The sequence below is a fragment of the Macaca fascicularis genome, chromosome 1 (assembly GCF_037993035.2).
Source record: "Macaca fascicularis isolate 582-1 chromosome 1, T2T-MFA8v1.1".
Taxonomy (NCBI): Eukaryota; Metazoa; Chordata; class Mammalia; order Primates; family Cercopithecidae; genus Macaca; species Macaca fascicularis.
Genome location: NC_088375.1, coordinates 57947424 through 57958733, shown reverse-complemented (window position 1 = coordinate 57958733; position 11310 = coordinate 57947424). Strand labels below are relative to the sequence as shown.

The 11310-nt window shown below is 44.5% G+C and overlaps 1 protein-coding gene across 1 annotated transcript; it reads right to left on the bottom strand.

The window, feature by feature from the left end:
- Positions 1 to 9371: 9371 nt before the first annotated feature.
- LOC102120535 (cyclin-Q-like) lies at positions 9372 to 10166 on the bottom strand. The gene is made up of 2 exons (XM_065541698.2): positions 9600 to 10166; positions 9372 to 9539 (listed from the first exon to the last, which is right to left on the bottom strand). Exons 1-2 carry the CDS (start codon positions 10149 to 10151, stop codon positions 9372 to 9374), a joined length of 720 nt encoding a protein of 239 aa, XP_065397770.1. The 5' UTR covers positions 10152 to 10166.
- Positions 10167 to 11310: the final 1144 nt, after the last annotated feature.

Genomic DNA, 11310 nt, shown 5'->3' with positions numbered 1-11310 from the left:
TGTCCCAGATCACCTGTTCAGTCTTGACCACATTTCCTGCTGTTCCCGTCTTCTCACTTCCTAATATTTGATAGTTTACTTATCTGTTTATTGTCTTTCTCCTGCAACCACCAGTGGAAAGCTTGGACCCTGCCCTTCTTGTTCCTGGCTGTATCCCCAGGGCCTATCGCAGCCTGCTACATAGGAGGGGCTCAACAAAGATGACTAAAACCAGAGACTCTACGTTTATTGTGTGATTGACCATAGTGAAGATAACCAGTGGGTGAGAAGATTCAAACATGAGGTGTTACAGAGCTAAACAAAAATGAGATAGAAAATAATACAAAAGGAGTCTGAAACAGACATTTGACACATCTGTATAAAATAAGAAATGGGCCCCCTCCACAGGAATTAGAAGAGACTGAGAACTGAACTAGGATTTAGTGAATGCCAAAGCAGACTTTGCAGGGCTCCTTCCATGCAGGGCCCATTCGGAGCCTCTGGGGGAAGGGTGTGTGTGTGTCACATGGTTGTATGTGATTACAGTGCGAAATTTGGTGAGAAATTTTACCCATACCACTCCACTCTCATACTTCTTCTCATGTTGGGTGATATTGGGATAGCTGTGGGTATTTTGTACCCGTAACCATCACGGGTATTTTGTATTCGTACTTTTATACATGTTTCTTAAACAAGATCCCTGAATTATACTAGTTTCAGGCCCCCCCAATTTAGATCTATTCCTGGTTGAAAGTACGTTATGGAAAGGTTGGAATGGGAAAAAGGAATATGGTTGCTAACATTTTGATCAACCTATATGGTAGAAACTTAGTTAATTTTAAGTAACTGTTTCATTTTACAGTGAAAAGGAATTATAGCTTATGACTTATTGTAACTATACCTTGCTGGAGAAAAAGCTCAAAGCCTGGAAAATATTGGGAGGTTTCTAGAACTTTCTTCCCCTTTACAACTCACATGTTCTTTGCCTTATTTTCTGGGGGTCTTGTAAAGCAATTGACTTTTTAATCTTGGATAAATTAACTCACATTAAGATGTTATTGATTTAGTGTTTCCTTTCCCAGAGGAATTTGTGGTTAGGGAATACTCGAGGGATGACAATGGAGTATGAGTAATTTAGGGCAAGTTGGTACTTAGAGGCAAGAAACATTTAGACAGTCCTCAAATTAAGATAAGTCCTGACTGAACTGGCCCTTAATTACTAAATGAACTAATTAAGGCAATATATGCTGAGTGTCTTCCCTATGCTAACTGTTGGGGATTCAATGGTGACCTAAATCAGAAGCTGCCCTGTTCTCATGGAGTATCCAGTATAAACTACCATCCCCACCCCCTCACCTCCCCAAGACAAAAACCAAAAACTGTGTGACACAGACCTAGGCCGAGCTTGGGAGGCAGAGCCCAGGCAGGACTTTATTGGACAGTAATCTGGGCCAGGCACCTTTGTGCAGGGCACAAACCCAGTAGGGTTGGCTCTGCCTACAGCCAGCTGTGGGAGACACAAAAATCAGATAATTGCTCATTCAGCCAAAGCTTGGAGCAAAAGGTATAGGGTCCCTACTAGTTTATGACCGAGATCCTTTCCTGGACAAGGGCATCAGCAAAGGGGTCCCTGAGAGGCTGCCCTGGCACGGAGATTTGGGAGATCAGGATGAGAGTCTGAGGAGAGTTCAAGGGGAGGATGTGGTTTAGAGGTGATACCTGGGGGGTATACCAGACAGAGGGAATAGCATGTGCAAAGGCCCAGAGGTGGGAGGGAGCATGACAAACTTGGGGGACTTCCAGAAAGCCTGTAGAGCTGGAGGGCACAGAGAGAACACGGAGGCTGGGGGAGAAGGCAGGGCCACAGTGTGCAGTCCTGAAGCCCTACTCGAGACCTTGGGCTTCATCTGAGGAGCAAGGGAATATTTTTTGAAGGAATGGTGACATTCAGCAGACATTAAAAAGATATATCTGGGCCGGGCGCGGTGGCTCAAGCCTGTAATCCCAGCACTTTGGGAGGCCGAGACGGGCGGATCACGAGGTCAGGAGATCGAGACCATCCTGGCGAACACGGTGAAACCCCGTCTCTACTAAAAAATACAAAAAACTAGCCGGGCGAGGCGGCGGGCGCCTGTAGTCCCAGCTACTCCGGAGGCTGAGGCAGGAGAATGGCGTAAACCCGGGGGGCGGAGCTTGCAGTGAGCTGAGATCCGGCCACCGCACTCCAGCCCGGGCGACAGAGCCAGACTCCGTCTCAAAAATGGAAAAAAAAAAAAAAAAAAAAAAGATATATCTGGACCGGGCACAGTGGCTCATGTCTGTAATCTCAGCACTTTGGGAGGCCAAGATGGAAGGATTGCTTGAGGCCAGGAGTTCGAGACCAGCCTGGTCAACGTAGCAAGAGCCCATCTCTAAAAAATAAAAAAAAAAAATTTAAAAAAGACGTTTCTGGCTTCAGTGTGGACATGTGGGGGCACAGGTTGTGGGGAGACTAGTGGGAGGCTCTTACTGTATCATGGTTTGGGTGAGAACACTGGCTTGGACCAGGGCAGTAATACAGGCAACCCCTTCAGCTTTTTGTGGTTACCTGTCATGGTCATTATGTGTATCCTGGACTCTTTTTGCAAACCAAACAAATCAATAAGACCTCAAATCATGAAGTCTTCAATATTATGTTCTTTTTTTGCTTGAGTTTTAAAGTATTTTTTCATATTTCAGATATAAGTTCACTCAATCCATCTCACTACAAGAAACTCATTTTTCCCTGGTCGTCTTTTCACGAGCCTCTTTGATCTATACTTACAGCATTCTAGTTTGTCATAGAAACTCTCTTTTTATTGTTTACATTAAGTAAATAGTTCTATCTTCAGATGTATTAGTCATATAGTAAAATACAGCAAATTACTCTAAAACTTGGTAGTTTAAAATAACAGTGAACATGCATGATATACAATTCTGTGGGTTAGGAACACAAATGGTTCTGGCTCCAGTTCTTTCAAAGTGATGTTAGTCGGGCACCGTGACTCATGCCTGTAATCCCAGCACTTTGGGAGGCCGAGGCGGGCGGATCACCTGAGGTCAAGAGTTTGAGACCAGCCTGGCCAACATGGCAAAATCCCGTCTCTACTAAAATTACAAAAATGAGCTGGGCGTGGTGGCAGACGCCTGTAATCCCAGCCACTTGGGAGGCTGAGGCAGGAGAATCACTTGAACCCTGGAGGTGGAGGTTATAGTGAGTTGAGATTGTGCCACTGAACTCCAGCCTGGGAGACAGAGCGAGACTCCATCTCAAAAAAAAAAAAAAAAAGTGATGTCAAGTACAGTTGAGGCCACTGACATCCACAGATGTGGAGGGTCAGCTTCCAAGTAGCTTGCTCACACGTTTGGCCATTCAGTGCTGGCTGTTGGGAAGAGGCCTCAGCTTCCTGTCCTGTGGACCCCTTATTTGCATGTCCTCATGACATGGCACCTAGCTCCCCAGAGTGAGTGGCCCAAGAGAGAGTAAGGGAGAAGCTGCAATGTCTTTTCTTTTATGATCTGGCCTTGGAAGTCACACTTCATCATTTGTACGATACCCTATTGGTGATGTAGGCCAGCCCTACTCAATGTGGGAAGAGACTATGGACTACTTGGAGCATGAGTACCAGAAGGCAAGAATCCCTGGGGGCCATCTTGAAGGCCGGCCACCATAAAAAGTGAGACACAAAATAATACATCTTCGTATGCACATGGACAGATATCAAAGACCAATTAGACAGCGTATCTTTCCTAATCTTAGGAATTACATTTCAATTTCTGAATTGTATATAAAGTACTCAATTTAGAAAAAAATTAGTACTATAATTAGCACCATTTATAGTACTACAATTAGTATTATAAATTTAATACTATAAAGTACTAAGTTCAGTACCAAAAGGTCATGTTTCATGTGTCATTCACAATTGCTAAAAGATGTAAAGAAACAGCTTGACTTTCCAGTGTAAAACAATGTGAAGTTACAAAATTCTAGTGTGCAGAAATAAACCTATCTGGTTGTAATTAATAATGAATATCAATTACCTATAATTAAACAATATACATAATTAGAATTAATTTTGGCAAATCATAATGGACGAATATTGTTTGTACTTTTTGTGAGACCTATTTAAGACTTTAGAGATTGAGGTAGGGAAAAAAAATTGTATGGTCCCTGAAGAGATTAGCATAAACCCATAAAAAATAGAAATAACATACCCACAAACATTTTCCATTTTTTTTTTTAAATTTAAAAGGCACAATACAGTAACAAAAGAATGATATCTCATGGTTTGTTGCTGAATGGATTGCACAGCCAATAGGTGCCAGTTCAAAAGAGGAAGGGATCCCTGCAGGTAGGAGGGCGATGAGCTCCTATGGAAGCGATGGACTCTGAACTGTGTCTCACAAGGCTGAAGAGAAGTCATCAATCAGTCAATCCAAGAATTTAATTAATCACCTATTATTCTCAAACATCAAGTTAGATGGGTATAAAATGATTCCTCCCTTCAAGGTGCTTTCAGTTCAGTACTGATGTAAATAAAAAAGAGAAGACTTTCTGGGCAAATGGAGTAGTATGAGCTGCAGTACAGCGGAATGGGGGCTTCATGAGTGATGAGGGAGAATGAGGTAGTGAATTGACAAGGGACTTTGAGATTTTTTTCTGCAGATGCTGAGGAATCAGTTACATAATATGATCAATATATACTTTTTTTTATAATATATATACACACAGACTTTTTATATATATATATGCATACACACACACTCTTTTAAGTGCTCTCACCAGGTGGTGACCTGCTGACCATGATGCTAACATATATTATGTGTTGAGGAGAGTAACATGAATAAATACAGGTCTGCCTGATTCCATGTATTCAGATGAGGGGCTGTTCAGGTAGAGGTGGCGGTGTGCAGGGTGAACCTAAGTAGGGAAGAACTGACAGCACAGAGGGCAGGTGCAACACCGCATGTGAGGGAAGGAGGAGTGGATTCAAGAAACTATATGCAGAGCAGAACTGAGAAAAGCATACCTTTGAGCTAAATAGCGTTAACAAAATAATTTTCAAATCTTGATCCTGAAAACAAGATCAAGGCTCACTTGCCAGTGGCTTTGCCTTGTAGGCCACCATGGCCAATATTTCATCATTATTCTTGGGTTCAATGTTTTCTCCAGCCATCACTGGGAATACACAACTGGAATCCACTGGGCTGCCACCAAGGCCAGGCTTAGCCTTGTATAAGTATCATGGAGAGTTATGGACTGAATGTTTGCGTCCCCCCTCCAATTTCTTTTTTGAAATATTACCCCCAATGTGATAGTATTAAGATGTGGGGCCTTTGAGAGGTAGTTTAAGTCATAAGGGTGCAGCCTTCATGACTGGGATTAGTACCCTTATAAAAGAAATCCCAGAGAGCTCTCTAGCCGCTTACCACCATATGAGGATACAATGAGAAGATGGCTCTCTGCAACCTGGAAGATGGCCCTCCCAGAACCCTACCATGAGGGCACTCTGATCTCAGATTTTCAGCCTCCAGAACTGTGAGAAATCAATTGTTATTCATAAGTCACTCAGTCTGTGGCACTTTGTTACAGCAGCCTGAATGGACTAAGGCGTGGAGCCATAGGAACAGCTGAGTGAAATGTACCAGTGGTATTTTCCTCTTGCGTTTTCCAATTCCCTTTTCTGTCTGCCTTTGATTTTACTGATACCAAAAGATCGAACACTGAAAGGCGAAGCCTACAGCCTTTTTGGTCCCCTGCAAGTCTTGACAGCCAGACAGAGTCAAGGCTGCTGTTACATACTGTATTTGCTGTGGGTCATCGCCAATTTGTCCTGCAGCGAAGGGATGAGAGGCGTGTCCAGAACTAACAGATGCCTCTTCACCGTGCACTGCACACACTACACCCGCTTGTAAGGTGTCTCGTTGTAACTGTCACTTTCTGTTTCAGGTCTTGTTGGATAAATCTGAGTCTGTGGTAGGTGTGGCAAGGAAGTGTGATGTCAACTTAGGGTGGGTCCCAGGTAGACCCCCCAAATCTCCCAAGATTTATGGACAGTTTGAGGAGGCGGCTAGCAGTGAACTTTCACAGTGAGAGAGTGAGCGGGTGCAGGGTGCCCAGAGCCAGCGCTGACCCTGGGCTTGATGAATTAACGTGATGAGCAGTGTGTCACTGAGCTCCTGGCCACTAAGTAGCACGTGTGGTGGTGACATCTGTGAGGAGAAAAACGGGAACATCTTCCAATGAGGGATAAGGGTTCCTCCTGCCAGTCATGTTTCTGGGATGGTTATGTTTGCAAATGGGTTAGAAATTCACATTTGAGGCTGGGTGTAGTGGCTCACGCCTGTAATTCCAGCACCTCTGGGAGGCCAAGGTGAGTGGATTACTTGAGGCCAGGAGTTCAAGACTAGCCTGACCAATATGGTGAAACCCCATTTCTACTAAAAATACAAAAATTAGCCAGGTGTGGTGGTGGCTGCCTGTAATCCCAGCTACTCAAGAGGCTGAGGTGGGAGGATCACTTGAACCTGGGAGGAGGAGGCTGCAGTGAGCTGAGACTGCACCACTGCACTCCAGCCTGAGTGACAGAGTGAGACTCCGTCTCCAAAAAAGAGAAAAAATTCACATTTGAGTGATAAGTAGTGAATATGCTGTTTCAGATGCAATGGACTGATGTGCACCTTGGTTACTGAATTTCCCTGTGACATACAGCAGTTTCTCGGGTAGTAAGAGAATATTTAGTGGGTGTTGATCACTGAAACAGGATCAGGATTTGTACACCTGGCACTAGAGTTATCGTATGGCTAGAAGAAGATGTTGAACAGCTATTACAACTACGAACCAGGAACTTTCAGAGAACAGGCCATTTTCAATTTTTTCCATTTCTAACATATTTTAAATTGCTAATGTTGTTTAAGAATTTGGTAACAAACTAGAAAGAAATCAAGGAGAGAAATAAAAGAAAAAATAAATGGGGCTGCTCATTTAAAGGTTTCTTCTGTCCTTATAATTCTCACCTTAGTATAGTAATTTATAAATATACAGACATCAAGCATTAGAGTAGTAGGTTTGAGTAAGGCTTTGTGTGTTCTGCGGTAGAGGGCTAAGTTTGGTCCTTCAAGTTTTGCAAGAAGAGTTGAGGCTTAGGAATCTATGCTCTGCATCATCTATTCCAAGTTTTAATATTCCAAAATGTAAGAAAAAATGGGCACAAAAAGTATTCATGTCTTGCATATATTTAAGACATATTTGTGTCTTACGCAGAGACAATGTTAGAATATTGAAAATTAGAATGATTGCCCCATGCAACAAACATTTCAAGGAGTTTCTGCTCTCTGCTCGACCTTGTACTAGGACTGGGTGGGAGCATAAGGAAACCACAAGCAAAATGATGAAAAATATTTATGGTAAGTGCTGCTGCTTGGGAGTCCACACTGTTGGGCAAAGGCTTAAAAAGGCACTATGGGCACTGCTAGCTGTAGAAGAAATTACTAAGGTGTTTACATTTATAGAGACTCTTGGATGAAATTAATAGAATAATTCAAACCAGCTCAAGGAAAAACGAGAATTTAACTCATGTAAAGTTTAAGATAACAGAAAAGCAATTAAGAAGGTTTCTTCATGGCTGGATCCAGGTGCTCTGTGTCCACAGGAATCTGTCTCTCATCACATAAGCTCTGCTTTCCTCTGTTTTGCTTTATTTTCAGGAAAATCTCCACCCAGTGGTGGTAACAATGGTCAAAGCATTTCCAGACATTTGTTCTAGTACTCCTGCACTTAGAGGGAAGGGGAGAGCCTTGGTCCAAGAGCACTAGCCGAAGTACTGGAGGATGTTCTTATTGGTCATGTTTGAGCCAATGCCCCTCCTTGAAGCCATTGTGATAGTACTTTGGTGCCCTGGCCAGCCCAAGGTCAAGGCCCACTTTTGGAACTGGAGGTCAAGGTCCAATTCCCAACCTGAAACATGGACTGAGGCATGGAAGAAAAGCAGTTGCAGAAAGGAAAATGGGTCTTGTTACCAAAAGAAGGGGAAAGGAATACTGGGAAGGGAAACCATAAAAGATGTGCACCAGAAGAGAGGTCTTAGTGTGTTTTCTGTTGCTGTAACAGAATGCCTGAGACTAGGTAATTTATAAAGGAGAGTTTACTGGGCTCATAGTTCTGGAGGCTGTAAAGTCCAAGAGCACAGCATTAGCATACCACATGGCAGAAAGGAAGAAGTCAGAGGCAAAACATAGGGACCACCTCACTGTATAACAACATGCTCTTGAGATAACTAATCCAGTCCTGAAAGAGAGTGAGAGCTCACTTACTCTCATGAGAAATAACGCATTCCATGAAGAGTAGCATTAATTCCTCTTAATGACCTAATCACCTCTTAAAGTCCCTACCTTTCCAACTGCCACACTGGGGACCACATTTCCAGCACATGAACTCTGAGGGACATGCTCAAACCACAGTAGTGCTTGTGTTCACAGAGTCCCATCATCTCCTGTATGCCACACTGGCAGCCAGGGTCCAGACTGGCCTTAGGGCCAACATCCCCCACCAAGGCATCAGGGTGCATGTGGTCATTCTGCAACACTTCCCCGCTACCATTTCTCAAGGCTGTTTCATGTTTTCAGTAGGTCTTTTAAAAATTACAAATGTAAATGATCATGGTAAAAAAATTCAAATAGAAAGTAAAATAATATAAAATCAGAAAGAAAAGATGTCTCCCCCATCCTCTAACTACCAGTCCCAAGTCTTTAACATGACCAAAAAGGTATATAGTTCTAGAAAATTTCTCTTTGAAAACAATCATCCATCCATCCATCCATCCATCCATCCATCCATCCATCCATGAATCCTCCTGCTTCAGCCCCCTTAGTAACTGGGATTACAGACACGCACCACCAGACTCTGCTAATTTTTGTATTTTTAGTAGAGACAGGGTTTCACCATGTTGGCTAGGCTGGTCTCAAACTCCTGACCTCAGGTAATCCACCAGCTTCTAGCTCCCAAAGTGCTGGGTTTGCAGGCATGAGCCACCGCACCTGGTCCTTTTCTTTCTTTCTTTCTCTTTTTCTTTTTTTGACTTGCCTCACCTTGTATTACACAAAATAGATTTCAGTCACTTTGCATATTCATTCTTGCTATAAATCTGGCTTAAAAAAATTCCTAGGGATTCAGTGTCGTCGATGTCATGATTTTCCTTTTATTGGCATCATGCCTCTATTGTATTCAGAGTCCTCTCAAAGAACAAAGGCAGATGTGGCTGCCTTGGGTCACCTGCACCCAGTGTGCTCCCAGCCTGCCCGCTGGAGGCGCAGCTCCCATTATCATCTGGACCGCGACTGCTACGGATGGTCAAAGCGGCAGCATGTCATCGCCTTCACCAGCCCTTCTCCAGCAGCACAACCAGTCCTCCCAGCTGGTCCTCTGGGGACCAGCCATCATGGCGATGTGGTGGCAGTGTCCCCAGGCAGCTGACCATCCTGGGCTTCTCTTTGGGCAGGCCTGGCCAGGGCCTTAGGGGAATCTCTGTGTCTATAGTATAAATCTGAATGAGATCAGACACAATATTATCAATGATTGGCCTGGTAAGGTCGTCACTAAACACCTGCCACCACGGCTTCTCAGCCTCGACCTCGGCAGGCACCTCGACTCCACAGGCCTGCAGGGCCAGGTAGAGCACCGCCACGGCGATGTGCTGGGCCTGGAAGCGGAGGCACAGCACCCGGTGGTAGCTGTCCTGCAGCAGGGCCCAGACAGTGACGGCAACGGGGGTCTGCTGCCAGCTGTGGTGGTTCAGCCAATTCGTGAGGGAAACCAGGTAGTGGAGCAGGTACTTGTGTGGATGCTGGAAGACCTGGAAGTGCATACTTCTCAGTATGAGAAGCTCACACTGCACAATGCTGTCCCGGAGCTCCCAGAAGTGGGAGTCCAATTCCAGGGGCTCACCGCTTGGGTTGAAGTACCTGTTGGACACATTGATGATGTCACGAGTCCGCAGGCGCTGCTCTTCCACTTTGCCGGCCAAGTAAATGGAAGACATGGCAATCAGGTAAGAGTCATAGGCGTCCAGATTGGTCTCGCAGAAAAACTTACGGTAAATGGTGCAAGCAGTGGCAATGGGAATGGACCGCGTCCCTAGCTTGATACCTGCCTCCATGATGAACCTCGCCACGTGGAAGTGCACCCTGGCTTCCGGCGCCGGCCGCCCCTCGGGGCCCTGCGCTGCGGCGCCCCCTCTGCGGTCCTCCCCGCCTTCCATGAGGCCCCGCGGCTGCGGCGGGAGAGGCGGTCAGCTGCGCAGACTGGCCGTTCTCTTCCTTTCTTTTGTTTCCTTTTCTTTCTTTCTTTTTTTTTTTAACAAGTTGTATCATATTATGCATATTGCTGTCCAACATAAGTTTTCACTTAATAATATTCTTGGCATCTTTCCCTATCAGCACACAAAGTTTAAAAACAAGCAAACAAACAAAAAACAAACAGCTGCATAATATCCCATAAAATGGGCCAGGCACAGTGGCTCACGCCTGTAATCCCAGCACTTTGGGAGGCCGAGGTGGGCAGATCACGAGGTCAGAAGATCTAGACCATCCTGGCTAACATGGTGAAACCCTGTCTCTACTAAAAATACGAAAAATTAGCCGGGGATGGTGGCGGGCGCCTGCAGTCCCAGCTACTCGGGTGGCTGAGGCGGGAGAATGGCGTGAACCCGGGAGGCGGAGCTTGCAGTGAGCTGAGATCGCGCCCCTGCTCCACGTGGCGGTGCATGCTGTAATCCCAGCTACTCAGGAGGCTGAGACACAAAAATCCCTTGAATTTGGGAGGCAGAGGTTGCAATGAGCCGAGATCGCGCTACTGCACTCCAGCCTGGGTAACAGAGCGAGACCCTGTCTCAAAAAAAAAAAAAAAAAAAAAAAATCATAAAATGGATGTACTATAATTTATTTAATCATTTTTCTGTTAATGAACATTTATGTTATATTCATGGTTGTTTTTCAAACAATTCTGTCCTGTCAATTTATTTTATGGATATACTTGCAAAAACACACTAAGCTATGTGTACAGGAATATAACCACCAGTCCCAAGTCTTTAACATGACCAAAATGATATAAAGCTGTAGACAATTTCTCTTTGAAAATGTACAGGAAGGTACACACAGCTTAGTGTGTTTTTGCAAGTATATCCCTAAGCTAAATTCCCAGAAGTGAAATTGTGTGTTCAAGGATATGTTGCTGTCATGCGCTGCATAACAATGTTTTGGTCAATGACAGTCCTCATATACAATGGTGATCCCACAAGATTATAATGGAGCTAAAAA